Genomic DNA, 24,675 nt, shown 5'->3' with positions numbered 1-24,675 from the left:
AATTTTGAGTAACTTGAGTAACTTTTACTTTTTCAGAAAACAAGCCTTGACATGTTAGGTCATTTTGCCTTAAAACATAAACATATATTTTGATATGATGAACCCATTCGTTTCTATCGTATGAACATAAAACCAATGCAAGTCAATGGGTACCGCCATCTTCTTTTAAAATGTCAGGACCCCACTGTATTGCATATTGTTGATTATTATGATGATTGTAAGCCAAATACTGAGAAACAAAACATAAAATACAAGTTTCATGAAAGAACAAAAAACAAAACCTGTTTAACATTCCTAACCTAAAACAGAGCAAACATTTATTATTGTCTGTTGCCTCAGGTTTATTGAATTTCGGAGTGTTTGTGAATATGTGCGTGTGCATGGTTTGCAGGTTTATGGAAAACAATATAAAACAAAGTGTTTCAGTTGAATGTGAGTTATAACAGCTTCAGTATAAGGTACGAAATGCTCAGCAACACGAGGTGATGAATGAGTTTTGGTCTGCGCCGGGGCTTTCAGATGGCTTTAAATCAATGGTTCACAACCTTGTGCTACATATTCACAGGAGCTGAACTCCATCTAAAATCCATTTGTTTGAAGATTTTTGTAGACATTGTAAGTGAAAATATATATTTTAAAAATGTATTTATTGTTTTTACGCAAAACTGGTGACATACGGCTAAATGCCCTTCATACAGCTTTCCAAAATACATTCAACATCTTTATTCACATTGTCTTGGTTTAATTTATCAGCCTTTTACATTTAGATTTCATCAGCCGAATTTTAAAGAAATACTGTATACCGAGAATTATATATATAAATACTGGGAAAAATTAAGAGATCTTAATTAACATTTCTACACTGTAAAATAATCCCATAAACCAGACATTTTCTGACAGCATGGGCCCTATAAATATTCCTTAAAATACGAGTTTTTCTTATAAAATTTGATTTAAGTAAATTTGCAGTATTTGTAATCTGACAGTTTTTGGCTTCCATATTTCAAAAACAGACTGTACAATTTTTTGGCAGCTGGGGCACCAGAAATATACCTTAAATTGTGTATTTCCTATTTTTCTTTTGAATTTGCAGTCTTTTTTACCGTATTTTAAAAATACGTTAAAGGTCTGTCAAAAATATCAGTAAAATTCTGTTTTAGTCAAATTTTATGTTTACAGTCATTGTGAAAGACTGACAGCATGACAAGACACTCATTCACATCATTTTTTAAAAACTAAATAAATGTTCAAATATTACTGTTGTATTGCTTAAAAGTCAATATGAACTTAGTGTCCTTGCAGCATTTGAAGTCTGAAAAAATATTCATTTTCTGCAAATAAATTCAAATAGAAACTTAATATTTGCAATTTGTGAGAAATGTTGTATATAGTTCACAGAATGAAACAAAAATGGTCATTTTACCTCATCACATAATAGTAAATAAACAAAAGGCCTCTTCATTTGTTTCCACAGTGGTGTGTATATACATTTTGAAATGTATATGGGAAAAGGGAAACATCGTGGGGCTACGGGAACCAAGATTCCACTGTGTGTATCAGTTTAGCTGGCACAGGCCACGACTGATGCCACCAGCCAAAACCAGTCACACTGAGCCTAATGGACCAATGAGAGAGAGAAATTAGATTTACACTCCAACACACCATTTTAAACTGCTTATTCGGGTTACATTGACAGCTCTCAATTACAGACGTCCACACAAAAATCACAATTACAACTTAACAATGCAGCCGTGTTTCTACAAGAGTAATCCATCTGATGGTAAATTGAAGAAAGTTGTGGGGAAAATATGACGATTGACATGGTGGATGTTTATTTGCTTCCTCGTTTAGAAGGATATAATATAAATATTCAATACAGAACAGCCCTGCTTCTATTCTGCAAATCACATCAGGGACAGAAGGCCTTTCCACCACAAACTAGAATGTTTGACACCGGTTGAATCCAGTTGTTTTTTTCTTAAACAAAGCTCTTGAAGTCAAATGCGTATGATGTCAAATGAAGTCAAACATATTGTACAAGTTGGTAAAACCATTTATTTACAGTATGTTTTACCAAAACGTACATTTTGAAGTGCCTGTTCTTAAGACCAACCCATATGTGGTGTTTGGTTTGGCCCTCCCACTCATCAAACTCAACACAACAAATGTATTCTGAAACATTTCAGAAGCTTTTATATGTGGCACGACTGCCAACTGCGTTTATATAGAATTATTGTCAAATTTGACAATGCAATGTCATTTAGTCTCTGCTTCATCATAGAAAAATCCACCACTAGATGGCAACATTCACCTTGCGTCACTCCATGCGTAAAAGCGCATCACACTTTTCGAATGATTCTTATATACAAACCATTTCATTTACTATGAACTTTTATTCTCATCACACACACATTCAGTCTATTGTGTGTATATTGCACACCGTATAACACACAGCAAAGGTTTTATCTAGCTTTTTGTGTGGCAATTGCACTGTTGTGTGCGCAAAACCAATGCCAGGAAAAAACTCCAATGCTCTCAATAGTTTATCATTAGAAAAACGGAGTGACGGATGGGTCTAATCCTTTACACTAGTTCAGTATATAAGCGTGTCTCCCCAGTACTGAAGTGAGTGATGGCACATAGCGTGCGTAATGTAAACAGTGATGCGAGCATCGTTTCGTTTTGCAGCATTTGAAAGTCTCGTGCCGTGCGCGTCACCGTGCCATGCTCTCCTCTGCGCGTCTGTACCACACACTTCTTTGAACAGTCTCTTCTGTGCTGATCGACGGTCCAGGTGACCCTCTGTGTCCTCCAGAGCGCATCCTCTGAGCGCATCCTCCGCCAACAACACACACAAGAGGCGCAGAGACGCCGAGCGGATTCCCGAACTCTGTTCTGCATCTCTCCTTCGCTCTGGACGCTGAAGGCGAAGACGCGGACGTGTATTATTTATTGACGCATGCGATAGAGGGAGTGGGTGTTTTCGCAGGGTCATTTCTGTAAAGATGTGACGCGGGCGGCATGACGTTCAGTTGGCAACACCGTTAACTTTCATGCCAAGTGCCTTTCCCGAAGGAGATAATTCGCGTTTTTGATATGTAGGCGAATCAAAAGCGAGGGTTGTCATGTCGTGCAGGAGAAACTGAGGTGTTTATTGGGGTTCGGTACTTGCACTTGTCTGGGATGGGTATTAAAACGGAGCGCGCATCGGCTTAGTGGATCACACAGTGATGGACAAACTTCACGTCAAACCAGTTTGGCCGAGAGGATGTGATTTATGAACCTGTGGTCCAGGAGGATCATCTGTGTTCGTTTTGGATTTTTGAATGAGACCATGAGTGGCGCGAGGAGAAGTTTCACGACGTCGGTCTCGGAGAGTTGCAAACGCAAGTTGAGCGCAGATGACGAAACGGATTTTACACTTGCAGACTCGCGCAGAGAGAAAACACCGAGCGGTTTCAATGCAATAAACAGGCTTTTGGTATTAAAGGAATGAGTGAATAACGCACTGCTGTTCAACTGTGGAAATACGCGGAGATGCGCAATACCGGTGGACTGTGATTCAACGACGCACCCGGACTACACGTGCATTTATCGCAGAATGTGATGGGAGTGAATATTTCAAAAGTCATGTCTCTGCCGAAACGACATGAAGTTATTTATATCAAAGTTAGAAATATACAATAATCGCCAGTCTGGTTTATCAGGGTAATGGAGATGGACAACACGTGTGTTTCTGCTACTTTTACGCACAGCTTTAGTATCACAAACATTGGAATACAGCTTCAAAGTCTTGGCGTTTGAAATGCAAAGAATGGCGCACAAATACTTCTACACAAAAGCTAAAAATGCGCTGAGCTGACTTGATTGATAAGATAACAGTTGAGATTTACTGAAGCTCCGGGTGACTGACGCGTCAACAGGTGACCAAGGTAAAGCATCTTTTTTTCTTATGTATGTGAACAATTTAAGTTAATAAACAGCAAAAGAAATCTGTTAATTTTTATAATGTCAGGAAATTATTACAAGTTATAACAACTAAATATTCAGTGTTTCCTTTAAGCACTTATAAGGCTTTATAGAAGTATCATATTAACTAAATTTATTTTCTAGTCAGTGATCTTGTGTTAATAACTTTTAAAATCCTATAACCTTCTGTGTATTTCCCATTTTAAATCAGATTTTTACAGTGACCTCAGGCTGTAAATTTAATATTTCTTTAAATTCTAATTTACAGCTAATATAACCCTGCACCTCTCTGTGTGTCTGTGTAAACTCAGAATGCCAGTACTGGTATGAGAGCTGATCCTGTGAGCTGGTCCCGTGGGTTTACTGTCAACCCTCCTCGCTTCCTTCTTCTCCTGTCCCGCTTCTCGCCGTCCACATGCAGGCAAAGAAGCGATACCTGCTGGTATCCGTGGGGGCCTGTACCCTGCTACTAGCCTACCTGTGGGGCATCCAGATGGGTGAGTTCCAGAACCAGGAGAGTGCCGAGCTTTACAGAGTCTCCCACATTCCTGGTATCCAACCCCAAACACATCACTGGCCGGAATCGGTGGAGCCTCCCCGGCAGACATACCTGGGTCAGGCCGAGCAGGAGGAGGACGGACCCCTGCTCCTTCATCAGCACACGTCTCCACGTGAGAGGCGAGAAATCCAGAAAAACATCTACAAGAGCCGACGCTGTCGCATGGAGACCTGCTTTGACTTCCGGCGCTGCGAGCGGGGCTTTAAAATCTACGTCTACCCCCCGCAGAAAAGCGAAGCACCCTCGGAAAGCTACCAGAAGATTCTGGCGGCCATCGAGGAGTCGCGCTTCAACACAACTGACCCTAATGAGGCCTGCCTGTTTGTGCTGAGCATAGACACTTTGGACAGGGACCAGCTGTCCTCTCAGTATGTCCAGAACGTCCGAGCCAGAATTCAAGGCCTCCCTCTGTGGTACGAGGGGAGGAACCATCTCATTTTTAACCTGTACTCCGGAACGTGGCCCGATTACACAGAGGAACTGGGCTTCGATATCGGCCAAGCCATGTTGGCCAAGGCCAGCGCAGACACGGAAAACTTCAGGCCGCACTTCGACGTGTCCCTCCCACTGTTCTCCAAAGACCATCCTCAGAAAGGAGGAGATAAAGGATATCTGACTCTTAATAATGTCCCTCCCTTACGGAAATACTTTCTGGTCTTTAAAGGGAAGAGGTATCTGACCGGTATCGGTTCTGAAACCAGAAATGCATTGTATCATATACATAACAGGGATGATATTGTTTTATTGACAACCTGCAAACACGGAAAGGACTGGGAGAAACATAAGGATGCAAGGTGTGACCGAGACAATGAGGAATACACAAAGTAAGTCCAGCTGTCTTGTCTTTAAAAAAGGATGATTGCAATACGATTTTACCCATAGTTGCTAAATGTGCTTTGAGGTGCGATTAGGGTTTGCTTGCTTTGTATTTTGCATCCAATCATGTTCGGTTGTTTCAAGGTTAACTTAAGTAAACGCCACAGAGTAGAGGCAAGCACAACGGCGGTGTGTTTTTGATGTCAGAGTGATTTAGACTGTTGCTTGCTGTGCACTCCAGACTGTAGTGTTTAGGAAGTTATCATGGGAATATGGCTATAAATGGAAGCGGTGTTGAGTTTGTCTTGCTCAGGAAAAAAAATACTGTTGTTAAGGACTCTAGAGGTCTCCTAGCCCCAAACAAAGCCAATCTTCATCTGTTTGTGACCAGTAAAACACCAGCAGTGGGTGTACATGCAGTTCTAACTGGAGCTGAACTATTTTGAGTATTTCATTCTCTTGAATATGAAGTGTAAAAAAGCAATAGGCTACGTTCTTATTAAAGAAAGTGTGCCACAAGTGGATTCAGATCTATAAACTGTATATCCTACTTTATATGTCAGATGAACTTTGAAAAGCTTTCATTTGCTGTTTTGAAAGTTTTTGTTTAAGTATACATACATTGCATTGAAGAGCCAGGAACATTTATTTTGTTTTATATTAAGTGCAGTTGCACCCACATTTATTTCATGAATGCCCAGGATTTCATGATCTACAAGGAAAATTTGCATTTTAGCATTTTCCTCTGCTAATGTGTCTATTAAATGATTATCATATAGTTGTTACATAGTAATTACCTTGTAATAACAGAGGTATTTGTGCAGATACTGAATGTTACATGACATGCCCACACAAATCCACAAATAAGGCCTTTGAGATCTTAGGTCACCTTCCTTAAGTAAATGTGTCTCGGTTCAAACACTTTTTAGATACTTGTACTAGAAAACAAGACAAAAATGTGGTGTTTAAAGGACTGGAACTGATTCAGTTTTTTATAAAGGTAATCTGAATCTTCATCACAAAAATGTTCATTTAGTTATCTGTACTATAAAAAGGAAATTGTAAAATGGGTAAAGTGAAGTAACGTTTAGAGCGTGTTTTTCACCTGTAAGCCAATGGCGTGACATGTAAAACCTGGAGTTGAGTTGGAGGGGATTGAGTACAGCATGTATTGAGAAGAGAAGAAAATATCTGCCGCTCACAGTCTCTGGACTGAAGGCAAATAAGGTTAGAGGTCTTGCCTCGCAGACTCTCATACTTCAATGAATTGAGGAGGATTTCAAAGAAGCAGAAGAGTCAATAATTGGCCCTCAATTGAATAAAGCAGGAGCTTAGACTCACAGAGAATACCAAATGCACACATACACACACACACACACACACACACACTCCTGCTGAGCCCAGAGATGATTACAGGCAGAGCCCGATAACATCCCTTACTGATTCTGGTCTGACACACACACACACGCTGGCACTCACACAAACAATTACACACGGCGAGCACTTGTAGAAATGAAAAGGAGCAGCATCTTTATTCATAGATGAGTCTGGATGGAGTCTTCACATTGATTGTCTTTCATTATCCTTTGAGATATGATGTCGGTTCACTGCTCCCACCGCCGTACGCGACACCCTAGATATTCCAGAACTAAATATTGTGTTAAATAACATCACTGTCTCCATCAGCAGTACCATTGCTCTCATGATGCGTCACCATGCGGTCTTTGTTCCCATAGGAGACCCCCAAAGTTTGCAGGAGGTCTTCTTGTACCCAGAATGTTAGATTATAGCCAATGGGGAGAAAGAAAAGGAAGTGGAGACCCCACTGATAAGATGTATTGATAGACTCTAAATTAGAACGCTCACGACTGGGTGCTTCCTACAAATCCATCACGCCGGAGAAAAAGAGAAAGACAGAAAGGGCGAGAGAGAGACAGAACAAGATGCCCGCTGGTTTTTAATTAGGTTGTGTGATTAACATGATGTGTTGTTTCAAAGCTTCAAAATCACACGAAAGGAAAGGGATCACAAATCCTAGTTAGAACCCCCAAAATGAGTCCCCCCTTCAATAAACACAGCTGCTAGACATTCAGACAGATCACTGCTGTGCATTATTGAATGCTTTAAAACAAACATAACTTTACAGGAGTCAGACATGGGGGCGTTTGTTGTAGTTCTGCAGAAACACAAATCATTCGAACTCTCTAGTTTCAAATATTGTTGTCCTGGACATCACAACATAGATGCCAAAGATGCAGCGCAGATGTGAAGGGCATTCAAATTTGATCATGATGAAAAAACTACTAGAATTGGTTCAAACTTTTATGTATTGCAGTGTTTATTTTTACTTCCGCACCAAACCCTGAAAGTAACAGCACACTTCAGCAGAGCAGATCTTCAGTTACCTCCAACGTTCAAAATAAAAATGACATCCTAAAATAACATCACTCCTACAGTACTTTTTCTAACACCTTCAAACCATTAAAATCAACATGGTCTAAGATTATTTTTATAAAGGTTTTATGACACTAAGGTTTGCCACTAACAGTGCAGCAAAATCATCCAGAGGTATTTCTGAGATCCTGTTATGTTTAAATTCACCGTGAAATTAAAATGGACATCTGGCACTTTAAATTGTATTTCTCATTACAGAAGACGTTTTACTTTGACATACGTCACGATACGGAATAGAAGACAATAGAAGCTTCTTATGTCTCATGCGAACCGTAACAGGTGGACTTGACCTTGACGATAAAACACGTGTGACAGCAAGTAAATGCGTCTGATTCTAGACATTCTGATATTTTTTTGCTTGTCTGCTATCTTGTGAGACATTGATTACTTTATATTTGCTGTTGTTATAGGCCCCTTTTTTAAAAGTAAAATTGTGACCGCTAACGCTAGCGAGCATGTTTTTTTACAATGACTGGAGAAAATCAGATTTAATAGAATGTGTACGGTCAGTTACTGTCTTGGGACTGTGACTGTTAAATGTGAACTTTAACGGAAGGAACCAGATTGGCCAACCTGTACACACTCACTCAATAAATGGACGAACTGTATATATGCTTATATGTATATATGCTTATATATGCTTATATGTACTCACAGTGGCACATGGTAGCAAATGCAACTACTTAACACACCTGACACATAACATGAACCTTCTCACTGTTTTCTGTCCCCATTTCTACTAATGCACTTAGTGTACTGTAGAAACAGCTTAATCTCTGGTCGTTGGCTAACTGCTAACATCGGTAGCTCATATATGCGCTAATACGTGGAAAATAACTTAACTTGTTCCCTGTGTTGTGATTAGGTGGGCAAACATGAGAAGTTTTTAGACACACACCCAAACCATAATCCATACCAACAAAAGACAGGGGTGTATTTAACTTTAAGTGATATAAAGTGTAATGTGTTCAACTACAACTGTCGTCGTTTTTTTCTGGCAATTGCAGCAGGTATCTGTTAAAATATCAGATAAGAGTCTGTAATTTATCGATTTTGGCACTTAACAACACAGCAATATGACATTTAAATTCATTATGTAGCCGACTCTGTGCTGGTTTGTATTGGCCGCCTCCAGTTTTCCCCTTGTTTCGCCTCCAGCTAATGTTGTGACGTAAGCGTGACGTCGGTGCAAAAGGGGTCTATTCCTCATATAGCCAAGTCTTTATGTGTCTTTTTAAGTGATGTGAATGTGAAATACTGTATTGATTTGATACACGACGCTAGGGTCTGGGGGATAATGAGTCAAATTATAATCGCGATTATTTTGCTCGAATCTTAAATCACGATTAATAATTGTGATCATTCTGTCAGTTTGGGTTCCACATATTCTTTACACTTGTAAACCAATTAGCATGTGTTATAATCTGCCACTGTAGATCTTCTGCAACACTATACTATGTTTAGCTCTATCATCTGTACGCTCAGCCACGATTATGCTCAATTAATCGTTAGAGGCATAAATCAGTATCATGATTAAAATACGATTTATCGTGCAGCCCTACACAACAAATCACTGCTTTGCTGAAAACAATTCAGTACGTATTTTACAAAATGGCTCAATGCCAAGGTCGTTGGTTCGATTCCCAATGTAGGAAACACACAATGAGACAAAATTTACCCTGAATGTACTGCAGATCACTTTCGATCAATGTGTCAGCCCATAAAATAATGATCAAATAAAATATTGCATTGATCTCTATAAAGGCACAACCTTCTAACTGTAGGAACAGTCCAGGACTCCTGCAGGTAAAAAGTTGTCGGATAACATTATAACACAGGATAGCGGCTTAGAGACCTGTACTCTGAAGGATGGACTGCGTTTCTGGCTGGAGATCTTTGTCCACATAGAGACTGCACTGTGGGAGGCTGGAGGAAAGAGGGAGAAATTTGAAGGAAACCAAAGAAAGTGATGCGACCAGAGAAAGAAAGATAGTGTGGAGTGTTGTGAAATGTCAGTGAAGGGCCCACCAGCTGAGACGGAACGAGTTTAACTGCAGTTTGTCTGCTAACAGGAGAATCTGTCCTCCATACTGCCTAATGAGACTCGGTCTGCCGCTGAGAGCCACAGCCGTATGGAGAACAGTCATTTAGACATAGAAAGATCTTCAAAACTATTTTATCAACACAAATAGGTTACAGACCATCCAAATTTTACATTCTCAAGCTATTCAGTCTCGGTACTCTTAAAAGGATAGTTCACCCAAAAATGACAATTCTGTCATCATTTACTCCCCCTTAAAGACCCTATAAATATCTTTGTTCTGTTGAACACAAAATAAGTTATTTGAAAGCATGTGGGAAACTAAAAAGTTCTGGGGCACCATTGACTATCATGGTATTTTGTCCCTATTATGGAAATCTATAGTGGGCCAGATTTGTTTGGTTACAAGAACAATGAAATTTACACTCGAGGGTGAGTAAATGATGACAGAATTTGTATTTGTCCTTTAAACACGATTTGCTCTCTCACAGATATCATTTCATTGACTAACCACCCGAGCCTTCCGTTCTAACACAAACTTCATACATGAGAGATTCTGACACGAGTCTTGCGCACCTGTGCTGTTTTATACCACATTACCCAGAAGTTTATGGCATACTAAAGACGCCCATATGTGATAATGCAGCTGTAGTGTATTTTATCGCCATATGTGTGTCTCTGTATTTGCTCAGATGTTGTCTTTGATGTCACTTCGTTTACTCAAATTTACAAGTTTTATTATTATTAGACAATATACCGGTATTGCCAATAACCGCGATATAATGATAAAACACACATGATTATCGATACCGTGTTAATCCTAAACACGTAATATATCGTATCGTAAAACCCACAGTGGATGCAAAATCTCTTTCTAATCCTGACGCTTGAATTTAAAGTGTGATTCGTTGGCCAAAAAAGAAAAAAAGTGTAATATTCATTGACTCATACCATTTTTTGGTGATGTCTTCAACGGGAATGGTTTCAGGCACAATAACCATGATGTGAAAGTTTGATACCGTGACGGAACCCTGTCTGTGAATGTTCTTTTGGGGCTTTTAATTTGTACATCGTTCAATATTTTAATACATCAGTTGCATTAGTAGATATTTAGAATATAGTAAATTGAGTTGGTACCGGTATTCTTTGTCCTAATGTCAGTCGATGATCAGAAGTTATTAACAGAGGTGTAATATCAAACTAAAATAAGTGCAAACAAGATAAAACTTACCGCTCTGTAAATCATGTAGTGAGGAAAAGCTCACTCCCCTAAACCACTCGTTTCAAAAAGTTACAGAAATCGTATTAAAAATCGGCGACACGTAAGCATTGCACAACATAATAGGGTTAGCCAGAAAGTATTTTATAAGCTAAATTCTGGTAAATTGAGATGTTTTGACAGTCATCTCACCCTTAGGGGAGAGAACATGTTTTTTTTATAATGTTAGTAATGTTTAATAATTTATGATAAAAAATGCCTGTAATATTATCAACAGTAAGTAACTGGCACACACAGCAGCGGTAAATGAACAGGTTTTATTTAGATCATTTCCTCTACACAGTTAATGGAAAGTGACATCATCATTAATAAAACTTTACTCTGCTCAGCTCCGTCAATTTACATCCATTTACCTGTCCAAAAAACAACACCAGCGCAACACACATGCACCGTTTTTCACACAAGCAGACATCACATGAATCAAACAAGAAACTTTCAAGTCTCCAGGGCATATACTTTATGTATATGATGGATGATATATGTTTATGATGCTGTCACGGTCAGGTTCATTTTCTCTTTTCTTTGTTCTGCGTGTGTTTCGTGTTCATTTGAATCTATTATTATTTCATGATGAATATTTTGTGGAGGTTTAGTATAATTTGTTTAATTGGGTTTGTCATGTAGTGCACATTTTGACATTTTGAAACTGGCTCCATCAGTTGAATCCAATAAGGATAAATATGTATCTTTGGGTGAATTATTTCTTTAATACCCAGCATGGCCATGTGAACATCTGCTGGGATGCCTGGGTCATAACAGTTACACTCAAAATAAACATCTCACAACATGTTCAACTTGAGCTGAAATCTAAAATTCATGAGCTCTTATAATTCTGTCCTCCGTCAACAGGTCTGTCTCAAACTGGAAGAGAAATGTGTGGCTGGAAACGGCCCTCAAATATTCTCATCCTTCCGTGCACGGCAAAGCTCCTTTAGGATTGATCACATAAATTAATAACCATGTCCAAATATATTTATTTCCCATAAACCTCTGCTTTAAAAATGTAATATATAACGTACCCACTACCAGCTTGGTAAGCATTTAGTGCAGGCGGTAATTTTCATTAATATCCCTCACTCATTCCCACAATGTTTTTGAGTCCTGGCATTTATTTAAGCGTAACTTGATTTAAAGGAACGTCAATGGCCCTTCTCCTAGAATTCCCTCTTCGCGATCTCAGATATAGTGCTGCGTTCATTACATCATCACAGCTGTTATTTACCATGACATGCCAATCGATCGCTTCTTATTCTGGGTTTATTCCTCTGCAAAAATACTTTAAATGCATTACTGCCTCAAACCCACTATTAAAGCTTGCTGTCGCTAGGGATGCTGGGAAAATAACTCTACAGCCCAGCTTGTACACGGCATGTATGGTAAAGCAAAAGCTGTTTTGTATATTGAGTACAGTCCGTTCATTGTATGGCTGTCAGGCCATTTAAATATGTCATTACAATTAACCTCATCATTTGTTTAATACATTGTTTCTTTAACAGTTGTGGGGGTTTCCAGGCCCCGCACTATAGGCTGGCTCGACACGGGGCAAATTGACATTGTTATGTAATAGATAGTAAAAATAAGCATTAAGTAAGTTTCTAAGAATAAATATAATAATTGTTTTATTTTAATAGTCAAGTCAAGTCAGCTTTATTTGACAATTTGCATTGTTACAAAGCAGCTGTACAAGAAAACATTGACTATAAGCAAAACATATAAGGTTATGCAAGTCAAAACACAGATCAAATATCAGACAGACTATAAATTGTTTCTATTATATAATTATTACTCTATTATATAAAGTGTTCATCATGCGCGGAGTTTGCGGGGGGGCAGGGGGAGCATTGCCCCCCCTGGCGGCTGAAACGGGTAATTGCATTGTTTCAACAAAAAAAATAATTGCATTCTTTAAAAAAAATTATATATTATAAATATCTTAAATAAGGATAAGGAACTGGCTGCGGTTGACGATGGGAGCAGCCAGGTTTTCCTCTCTTGCGATCCTTCACATCGAAAGCGACATTACGGCCAAGCTCTCACCTGAGACCATTATCGACGCATATGCTGGACGCAAAAAACGAAAATTACTGTTGCACTAGTCTGGACAATGTCTAGGTCTGTAAATTTGATTTCTCTGCCAAATAACTGCTTTAAACTCAACACACTGCTTTCAATATGCTGTCTTTTGAGGGATGGGGACGGCGGTCCCACTGATATAAAAATTAAAAGTGGGAGTATTGTGTGACTGTCAGTTGAAAATGTTCCGTCTTGTCACACTTATAAGAGAAAGGCAATTTTGTATCTATGCATACTGTAGCCTCTCACATGGCGTCTTTTTTATTTTTTCCCCTTGTCTCAAAATGTTTTAAATGTTTCATGAAGTACAAAATGCGAAATATAACTTGTTTTTTAATCGCTCTCATTGCCACAATGTGTTTTGAAAAAAGGAAAGAAAAACTTTAAAAACCTTTTCGTTTTGGTTGAAGATAATATTTTAACAAAAGTGGTCCGCATTTTATTGCGTTGATCCTAATTGTGTCCGAAAATGCGATGCAAAGTCAAGTGGCTTACCTGTTTACTAATAGAATGATTGTATTGTTGTACTGTTTTTTCTTCTTCTTTGGGTTAAAAATAAATATATGTGTTTATTTAGCATGTTTGTTGTGTCCATATGTGTTAGTGCTGTGTTCCCCAATTGATAGCCCAGGTCCCAGCTGCTACAATGATTTTTTTTTTGCCCCCCCTGGCTCGAATGTCAAACTCCGCCTATGGTGTTCATTAAATAAGACTATAAAATTCTAGCAGCCCCCCCGGCCAGGCAAATAGTGCAAAACAGTATACAAACGGTGGAGAGGAACCCGAAACTCCATTGGAGGAGAAAAAAGCCTCAGAGGGAAAACAGGCCTAACCAGGGGATTCCAGTTCCCCTCTGGCAAAAACTGCAGCCTCTGCACAAGCTCAACAGTGCTGCACAACAAGGCAAAATAAAACAAAAAATAGATTTAAGATTATCATTAATAATTCTGTAGAGTCGCCACGTTCTTTGTCCATGTCTCTATCATCGGAGCATTTGTCAAGTCTGGGCATGGACTGTGTCCTGCTAGATATTTTTGGAGGGGCCCAAGAGACGGGTCTTTGTATTGTGTGTGTGTATGCGTTTTCTGTCAAGACCTCATTTTTTAAATATAAACATCTGCATTTCATGGTACAGATGTGTGACGTGACACAAACATGACAGTACCCATGAAGACATACACAATTAATGACCAATGATTATTTTAAACCAAAGAAAATACATCAGTGAGTCATAAGCTTTGTAGACATAAGTTCCAAACGTGCATGAATCCTGTAAAATGTGATAAATGATCCTTTCGGTATATAATCACACACCTGCAGAAAATGCTAGCATTGTTTATCCTCCGTAATCTGATTTTGAGGAGACTTCTTGCTTGACATTGAAACACCTGCAGGTTTGTTCTGATGTACTGTATGTCGTCTTCCTAGTTCTGTGCAATGTCCGATTTTGAATAAAGTGCTGCAGAATTCATACAGTATCTCTGTCGATTAACTCAAAACCTCAAGTATTTTCAGATATTCAGATGTTCTCAGGATATATTCGACAGATTTTTATCAGTTCATGTGTTTTGTGGGACTCTGATCTGATCTTATCTCTTCACAAAACAAAATTCTTTAGTGTTTACATACGTGCTAATAATATTTCATTAAAACTGTATATTTCAAAAACTGTCTTTCTATTCATTTTGTGTCTATTTATTCATTTATATAATAACTATTAATATTAAACATCAAACTGGTGATGTTTTTAATCTTTATTTCCCTACATTGGATTTTTCTGTCCTCTTTTGATTGACCGGATATATCGGCCCTGGTCATACGCTTTTTTAAACTATCGGCCAATAGTGTGAAGAATAGCTTTTACCGACTTATATCGGTGTCTCTATAACTATTATACATTTTGAACACGGATCTTTTATCGGTACAATGATAGTGGATGTGTTTTTGCTCTTAATCGGGTGCCTTGGAGCTCTGATGCACTTATTTTTCACGTCTGCACATGCGCTCAGCTTGCGGGTGATATTTATACTTGTTGAGTATTCAAGGCGTGATTTATTGTAGGTGCAATCTAGCATACTGATTAAATACTAATTATATAAATCACAATAATGCTTTTTAAACAACAACAACAACAAAGTGTTAGGAATGTTTTTAACTGTGTTTCTAATTCAAAGCAGGTGTTAATGTGTTCATTTTGACAGCCGTAATTCTTTGTTATTAAAAGGGCTTTCTGCAGAATGCTTTTCTTTTCAGTTTCTCTTGTTTTGTTTACCGCAAACAATCAGATTTATTTATTCACTGTCCCATTTTGACTTGCCAGCCAGCTCCTGTTTTAGCTCAGACAGAGCAATGCTTTGAAAGAGGGTTTACACTTTTTGAGGGATTTGGGTGAACCTATGAACAACTTAGTCATCTCTGTATATTAAACATATGCACTTTGACTATGCATTTGAGTTTATATATTGAAGTTAAGTGTAATGGATTTTTATTATTTACATTTTTCTTGGCAACTAGAAGAAGAAGAAGAGAGAAATATTTGATACTCATATACTTTCTGTTCACTGACACACACAAAGTACTGGCTGTGCCGAATAATCGAGAACAAAAAGAGAGAAAGATTGACATGTGTGAACCAGATCTCCGATTTTCATCACATGGCATGGCAGTAGGTTTTCTTCTGAAAGAGAAGAGTCTGAAGGGCCAGCGCTTCTAGTGGTGACCTAAACTCTCGTCCCATCAGTTCATTGTAACTGAGATGTTGTAAGTGATAGTTTGGCCCTGTCTTTGTATTCTTGTTATCTAGAAAACCCTTACCTTAATCTTAGCCACATGAACTACACAGTGCCCAGAAATAACCACACCAGCTTCACTGTGCCCAGTTCCAGCCTTGTGATGGATTGTCATGTTGATTGTTCGAAGGTTTCTGCCACACAGGGCCTGGAACAAAAACACTGCAGTTGAGGCCTTCTGTAAATGATGTGCCTTTTAAAGAGTTAGGCTAAAGGGTAATTATTTAAAGTTTGATCGATTTGTGTTTAAATAATAAATGATCAATGATAGCATGAGTTTGGATATGATTAAGAGTTCAAGAAAGTAATAGGGTTGACACTTGCACAATTGCGTTGCTCTTAACATTTGTTTTTAATGGTTGTGAATCTAACAATGTGTTTTCTAGAAAGATAAAGTATATCTTAAAAATATACACTTTTCCATCTTCAATACATTACTATATAAAACTGTGCTAACAGGGTTGATCTTTACAGGATCATGCCCATATGAGTGTAGCTTAAAAATATCATACATCTGAGATACAACAAAGACTTCTTATAAAACAAATCATGCGAATGAATTATTGAAATGATAACATAAATAAAGATGCTAATTACTTGCTTTATTTCAAGTAATGTTGGTTTAAAGAGGCAGTACACAAGTTATTTTGAGTAAAAATGAGCTAAAACCAATTATTGAGCAAGTACATGAAAGAACAGTGTTTAAAACTGTGTCACTACCCTTGCGAGATTCACCACGGAAAGCTTGTAATAATGGTTTGTAATTTGCCCTGTCGGGTCGTCTTTCCCGGAGATCCTTATTTGGTGTCTTTCGTCTATGCGTCGTTTCATCACATTCGAACAGAACGAAGAGGATCCGGCTGCTAGCCAGCGCGTGGATGCTGCGAGTGTCATGATTCTGCCTAATCTTGTCTTGGTTTTCTGGTCTAGGGGCAGAATCATGACAGACCCACGTGTTTTATGTGGAGAGAAACATATTATGGTCAATCAGGACATAATATGTGTTCTCTCCAGTCTCGTCATTGGCCCCGCCCCTCTCGTTCCTAGTATTGCTTTCCTCCTGTGTCTCATTACCCACACCTGCCCATTGTTATCTCCTTTGTTAGTTTTCCTATAAGATGCCCTCATGTCTATTGTCTTGTGCTGGTTCGTTGTACTTGTTACCCTGTCCTAAGCCTTGTCGTGTCAAATACTGTAAAGGCTAGTCTTTGAGTGTCAGGTTAGTCGTAGTGTGTTATAGTTGAGCTCTTGAGTCTTTAGTTTTCAATTTATCGTGTTTGTACTCCTTTGTTACCCCCTCGTGGGTTTTTGTTTTTCTGTTTACATATATATAGTAAAGCCCCTTCTGTTAACCCCTTCATCCTCGCTGCCTGCACTTGGGTTCTTCCACCACGTTCACGACAGCGAGTGACAGGTGGTTTGTAGCGTGTCCTCACAACTGTTGGGTAGGATTTTACACAACTTTCAGTATTCTTTATGGCGGCGTTTAGTACTTTTACTTTTAAACGGCAAGCAGCGTTGACATCTAGGGATTCATCAGGTGTGAAAAACAAGAAAGTACAAACTGATGAGAGTTTACGAAGAATAAGTGAATGTGATTGGTGTGAAAACAAGATTTAATATTGGCAAGGCATTTCAAAGGTGGCGTGAACTCTGTGATCTGAAAGGATTTAAAACGGATGCAGGCATGACTTTATTTCTTCTGAACAGGTACGACATTATAATAATTCAACAGATAACACAAAAACCAAAGCGCACTTGTTGTGTTAAGACAGACGGGTTGTTCTTTCTCTCTTTTTTTATGTTCATTATGATAAATTAAATTTAAGACCTATTCGCACGGGATTAGTGATATCTGGGGACCTTGTGTGATTTAGAAATGACCTCCCACATCTGTATGTCATGTGGCACGAACTAGCACGAATAAGTGAAGCCTGTGATTTTACTCAAATTTACGTACTTATAGAATTGAAGACCCGTGTTCGGAGATCTTCTGTCCGGTTCGCATTACGGGAGTTTCCATGAGAGATAACTGGAGACTCCTGGCAAAAAAGGCAGGTATGGAAATGACCCAGCACCCGAAATAATAAAAAAACTCTTCAACACAGACTCCAGTTGCGCTATTTGGGTCATTTGAGTTCAAATTTGTTTCGCGTTATATCATCTGCCATGTTATCTGTGTTTATGATGCGCTACTGATGTACAGTGAAGATTCTCACCGGTGGACTGTCACAGGCCACGACTGAAAACATCAGACTCATCCACGCGTGTGAGCAGTGCCGAATCACAACTCACGTAAAGAAAATATCTCCGAACATCACCTGCAGTAGCAATTACAAACTGAGATGGCGACAAAGAGGCCAATCCAATGCACGCTGTAACAAGATTTACTTTTACATTTAGGCATTTGGCAGACGCTTTTATCCAAAGTGAATTACATTGCATTATCCTATACACTTAAACATAGGTATCTGCAATCCCCTGGGATCCAACCCACAACCATGCGCTGTTAACACAATGCTCTTACTACAGGAAAACAAGATACAATAAGAGGAAGGAAGGAGGTGGGAACCTGCGAACGTAACAACAACATTTATTATAACAAAAAGCCCTCACGGTCGACTGCCGGCCACACAAACAAACATAAATCCCAGGCCTGGTCCTCTCTCGTTGTATCCTCCTGTCGCTCCTCTCTTATGCTTCCGGAGCTCCTCCGTGAGAGATGCGAGATTGGTGCACGCACAACTGACGCCCGTTATGACTCATGTGACCGGCCTCGCGCCTATCCCTCTCGGCTCTCGTCCCGCCCTGCTCGCCACACACGCGTTTATCAGGACATTAACCGTTTTTAAGCACGATGATGGGAGGCCCAGTGAAAGAGCCCGGCATGAAGCCGCTAAAGGAATCGGAGGAAGAATTTCCTAAACACTTGCTGTATAATCAGAGATCCCTCGCTCTCTTCTCCTGTAATTTGAAGCGGGCTGTCATGGGCTTAAATCCATCCACAGAGCCGGCCAGACTGGAGGAAATTGATCAGCACTGTAGTTAAGATCGGGAGGTAAATATAGCAGTGTGTTGGAATGCTAAACCGTGAGATAAGGGTCTGAGTGCTGTGTGATGTCCACCTGATGTTACAATCCTGAACTTTTTTCCTGAACACACACACACTCACACACACACTGACAACTAAAGCATTGATCGTGTAATTGCTTAGTACACTTTGCATGTGTCTTTGCATGATTTGCACTGTTAATGAGGGATGTTACTTCAGTAAATGACATTCGGGCTTTAACACACTGCTGCCAAATTATTACATTCGGTTACATTTAAAAAGTATATTTTTCAAATGTTTCTAATAATCCAAATCCAGAATCAGGCAGAGAATTTGTTTAAAATAAAAAAGAAATAATTGTAACTTTTAGTTAGATGTTACATGACTTTAACATTATTAACTGAGGATTTTTAGTTGTGTTTCTCAGGACACTTGTTTTTTCTGTTGTTTTTTATCAATAATTGTTTTGTTGTTTATTTCCACATGCCATACGGTTTGGCTAAAGTTCAGTTTATGTTTAGCTTCTGTATATCTATGTATATGTGTATATACTGTATATATTATTCTCAATTTCTACTCTGTGATTTGATTAACTTCACCTGGACCATATGGCATTTAGGTGCTGGTTTTGTGTATTACAGACCAGCGACAAAAAAACAACATAAAACAAACTCATCTAATGACTATTACTATTAATCATCAAACTGGTGATGTTTCTTAACATTTTCTATATACAGAGAAAACATTCATTGCATTCTGTATTCTTTTGACGGACAGGATATACCGGCCCTAATCATTGGCTGTTTTTAGTGGTTGATTTTACAAAAAAAACTAAACGTTATCAAGCAGAAATGCTTAAAAATAACTAAGAAACGACATAAACAGATGTTGCTTGATTACTTTGTTCTGCGTAACTAATGTTTGAAAAATTATTCTACGAATGAGTGATGAATCCATTTCATCCCAACCAAATGATTTTGCTAAAGTGGTTCTTAATTGGAAACAAACCAGTGTTCCCTTTCTGTTGTTCTCTCGACGTTGTGTCGAGACTGACAGAATGGGGTTTGACTTGAGAACCTATCATCTCCGATTATACTTTGAAAAGGCCAATGAACGGCACGCCAGTCCCCGCCCCGTACATACGGGTATAAAAGGGAAGATGGCCCATTTTTTTTCTTCGGAACCTGCAAGGCTTATGCTGAGCGATCTTCGATTCTTCCTATTGGGTCTACGACACAGAGCGGCTGAACTCTTCCTGGCGTATTGCGACTTCTCCTGGGCGTTTGGCTAGTTGGTCAGAGGTGTATTCAAAAAAGCATATTTCTAAAAGAGCAAATTCTCCCACAGCTTGCACATGTTGCCAGGCATGTTTCACCGCTGTAGTCTTGGGTGCGACCGCTCATCCTCGAGCTAGACAGGTACGATACCTGCGCCACATGTCTTGGTCCGCACTTGCCGAGGTAGCGTTCGCGGATACGACATGCGGCAGCGATGGTGATATGTGGGATCCCGTGGACACAAATCCAGGCCCTGTCATGCTTACCGAACCTGTCTCATATGGACGTCGCCAGACTGTCCCATAGCGGAACCCCATCACAGTGTGCAGAGGGCGAGATTTCGGTTGAAACATCGGATGGCGTCACACTGCCTTCAGAACACTACCTTCCCCGCAGCCCATGGCTGGACTCTTGGTACCTGAATACGGAACACGGGGAACCGTGTCCTGCCCAGGTGCCAAGTTCCCTGAAAGGCACGAGGAGCACGGAAACCTGCAGCACCCCCTTCTGGGTGTTCACAGTAGACGAGCTCGGTCACCCTGACGTCCCTCTTCTCTGGAGCAGCTAAGGGCTATGTCGGGTGAAGCCAGGTAAAGCGTGCTGTCGTCACGGTACACTTGTGCCCACAGACGGCTTCCACTTGGAGGGACCGACCAAGGCTCCCTTCCGAAGCTTGTAAGCTCTCGTCATCACTGATGCCGGGGGCTTGCACTGCGGCGGATCTAGCAGCCTCCGCCCTTCCTGCCATGGCCATCGTGCCACCAGGCAAAGGCGTTGAAGCAGTTAGTCGAGGGTAAGCGCGACCCAATGATTATGCAGGAGCAGTGGCCCATCACTGACCGTGCTCTCTGGGTGACCAATGTGACGGCGTACCCGCTGGGTCGGACGATGTCCACTTTGGTGGTCCAAGAGAGAAAGCTTTGGCTCTATCTTGCGCCGATGCGCGATGTCGAGACAGCCCGCATTCTTGATTCAGCCATCACGCAGCGTGGGCTGTTGGTGACACCGTTGAAGGCAACAGTTTTCGATGGTCGGCAGCAGATGGATGTACGTCCTTTCCCGCTATGACATCACGAAAATACGTTTTAAGAGTCACTGTAAAATCACAGGTCAACTTCACCTCAGTCTTCAGTGGTTTGACTTTGCTGACGGAGCAAATAAAGCTGTAGATATGAGACAGGAGATTACAGAGCCCCGAGGTCACGTCTGCTCATGGGTCAAACTCTATCTGTTGTCACAACTCTTATAGGTCATTATACCGTGCAAGAATATGATGACACAGTGTATTGTTAGCCCATCTGTGTGTGTGTGTGTGTTTATGTGTGTGTGATGTAACAGATGGTGAGCAATGTGTTTAGAGGCTCTGTACATTTCAATACGAAAGAAGCCCAGCTGTGGAACGCAAAGCAGCTCGGCAATCACAGAGTATTGTCTCATCCAGCCTCATCCATTAAAGATTTACGTAGATCCTTTTAGTCTCTTTTCATATGCCGTTAGAAAACACATACACAGTGGGATAGTTTCGCTCAATGGATCCACTAATTCAATTTTTTTGGCATGACACCTAGAAAAACATTTGTGACCTGCATGCACCCCAATCTGATAGTCAGTATTATTTCCAAATGTTGCAAAAAACAAACGTACATAATGTAGCAGATGCTTTTGTTTAGATTGACTTATAAATGAACAAAATCACAAAGCCAGTCATTTAGCAGAAATGCTTTGAAACATATTGACTTTATCTTCTATCAGTGTAATGTTACTGTTTATCAAAACCAAATGAACTTTGTCACTAGGGCTGTTTTTATATTGTATGTTTAATTTCTGTGTTGCGTTCCGTGTGCATTTGTTGTGATTGAAAAGGCCTTTTAAAGGACCTTGAGCACCTTTTTGCAGACGCATCACCTGGAAATGCAAATGATGTCCTCATGTCATTGGTCAGTAAAAGGAGATGCTTTAGAAAGTTGTTTAAAGTTTTAACGCCCAATATTAAATGAATCATAAAATTAGCTTTTATATTTTTTGTGTCATTTAAAACTTTTTTAAGCCCTGATCTTTATGTGCGCTGTAAAAAATCCCGTAAAAAACTGTAATTTTCTGGCAGCTAGGCCAAAACCTTGGTATTAGCCGTGTGCTCTACAAATAGTTTTTCAGGAAACGTTCCATAAGTGCTGTTGTTGTTAGCAATCCAATGACAGCAATCTCTGTGTTTAATGGACTCGTCTCTAATGGTGTTTATACAACATTGTTTAATGTCCCCAGCTGCTTTTTGTTCAGAGTCTAACAGATGTGTGTTGATGTGTATGTGGGTGTGAAAAAGGTCTATTATAAAACATACATGTACATGTACAATGGGCTCTGAGACTACATTGAAAATATCATTTAAATGTGGAAATTAACAAAAAAGTTCAACAAATTGATGTTTTTGTAAGCAAACAGAATGGTTATGGTTTTATAATTCTACAATAGTTCTAGAACTTGAATAAAATAAGGAACTGTGTTAAATTGCTGATGTTCGCTCTTTTGTATATGAGGTCAGACTTTATATGATGAGCCATTTGAATAAGTTGACATTTAAGCATTTGGCAGACGCTTTTATCCAAAGCAACTTACATTGCATTGTTATAAATTTGTTCCTGACTATGTGTGCAATCCCCTGTGATCGAATCCATGACTTTGCTCGAACCACTGAGCCACAGAAAAGCTTATAGTTTAATATGTAAAATAAAACAAAGGAAAAATCTAAAAGAAGGATTTATTTCTAGCCCGAAGTATTTGACACAACTGTAACCCTTAATGGACCAAAAACATTGCCAGACAAGGACTTAAAATGGTAAAGACAAACTGAAGAAAAGTGGGAAATAATATTCAGGACATAAGCTTTAGAAGTCCATGTCTACCGCTCCCCATGTCACAGACCTCACTTCTCTCCATCTTGTTCTCATTTTTTAACATGATCTTTTGAGACTTCTGACAATTTGCCTTCCTCCATATGACTGTAAGCACTGCCTTTCTCTTGTGAGCTGCCGATTGCTTTTCTCCCTCCATCTGTTTGCGTTGCATTGGCTGCCATGTTTTTTCCAGCCTGACAACCGCCGGGGACTCAATTGCCATGCCGCTTTTAACACCCTGTCTCTCCCACTGGGCGGGAAATCGACCACCGTGGCTCAGCTGCAATTGCATTGGCCTTATTTCCGCTCTGTTTCGCCTTCATCTCTTTCTTTGCTGCAGCTTGGATGCCCACGACTGCATCCACGGAGCGCCCTACCTTTCCCCAGCCTCCGTCAGCTACGTGAACTTACGTTCTGTATACTACACACTTTTCTTCTTCCTTTTGTCTCAGTGCATTTGTCTCCCTGACCTTTAGCCCACATTCAACCCTGTTACTGTCATCTGTGGGAAATATTAATGTAAATAGTAACTTAGAAATAAAAAATATTTGAAAGAAACAGATATGACTGCTAAAAGGTAACTTTTGAATATCTAATGTGATTGTTTGATTCCCAAAGAGCCATTGGCTCAAAGGTTCTTCAGATGTAAAAGGTTCTTTATGGAACCGTTTAGCCATTTTTTTATTTTTAAGCATTATGAGGCACCTATATTTTTACAACAGAATCACAATGTTTACAACTTAGTTGTCTCTGTGTATTAGGCACGGATAGAAGAAAGTATTTAGACATCAAATGAAATACACACTTTAGCTTTAAGTTACACATCCGACTCTTCATGAGCTGTTTCACTGTTCTACACAGTTAGCAGGTTATTTGATCACTATATATATATATATAAGTGATTGTAACAAGTTCAATAAAAGTAAGGAAGGAAGCGGGAACCGGCGAACATAAAACAACTTTTAATTAATAAATAAAACCGTAAATAGACAGCGACACACACAAACCACAACTAAAATCCAGGCCTGGTCCTCTCTCAGTGACGGTCCGGTAGCTCGTCCTCTTATGCTCCCGATCTACTCCCTGATACGATACGGGTGCGCGTACAGCTGACACTCATTATCACTCACGCACCGACCTCGAATCCCGGCTCTCGTCCCGGCTACCTCACTACAGTGATCAAATGTATAATTGTATAATTCTCTATTGCAATGAGACAACAGAAGAACCCTTGAGATTGGATTGTCATTTACACATATGAATAATTTTTTAACTCATTTCAAAAAGTAAATTAGTTATGTTAAAGTCCCAGTGAAATAAAAAATGACAATTCTAAATTTTTCATGAAATATTGCAGCGTTACCCTCATAATCTTCATGTAAAATCTGAAAGTGCACTTCCGCCCTGAAATGACTATCCATCTCAATCTCTAAATTTCAAAATCAATTAAACGTTTTTACACATCCAATCAATTC

The 24,675-nt window shown here is 39.5% G+C and overlaps 1 protein-coding gene across 1 annotated transcript in view; it reads left to right on the top strand.

The window, feature by feature from the left end:
• Positions 1-4,384: 4,384 nt before the first annotated feature.
• Positions 4,385-24,675, top strand: part of LOC306904977 (exostosin-1) — a gene marked incomplete at its 5' end in the record, with an annotated part of 169,303 nt that continues 149,012 nt past the window's right edge. The window contains one exon of the mRNA XM_079475278.1: positions 4,385-5,352. Coding sequence (XP_079331404.1) covers positions 4,385-5,352 — 968 coding nt within the window. The remainder of the gene's footprint in view (positions 5,353-24,675) is intronic.

The sequence above is a fragment of the Barbatula barbatula genome (genome assembly GCF_947034865.1).
Source record: "Barbatula barbatula genome assembly, chromosome: 15".
In the NCBI taxonomy this organism is placed as follows: Eukaryota; Metazoa; Chordata; class Actinopteri; order Cypriniformes; family Nemacheilidae; genus Barbatula; species Barbatula barbatula.
Note: the sequence above shows the minus strand (reverse complement) of the source record. Positions and strands in the feature narration are given on the sequence as shown.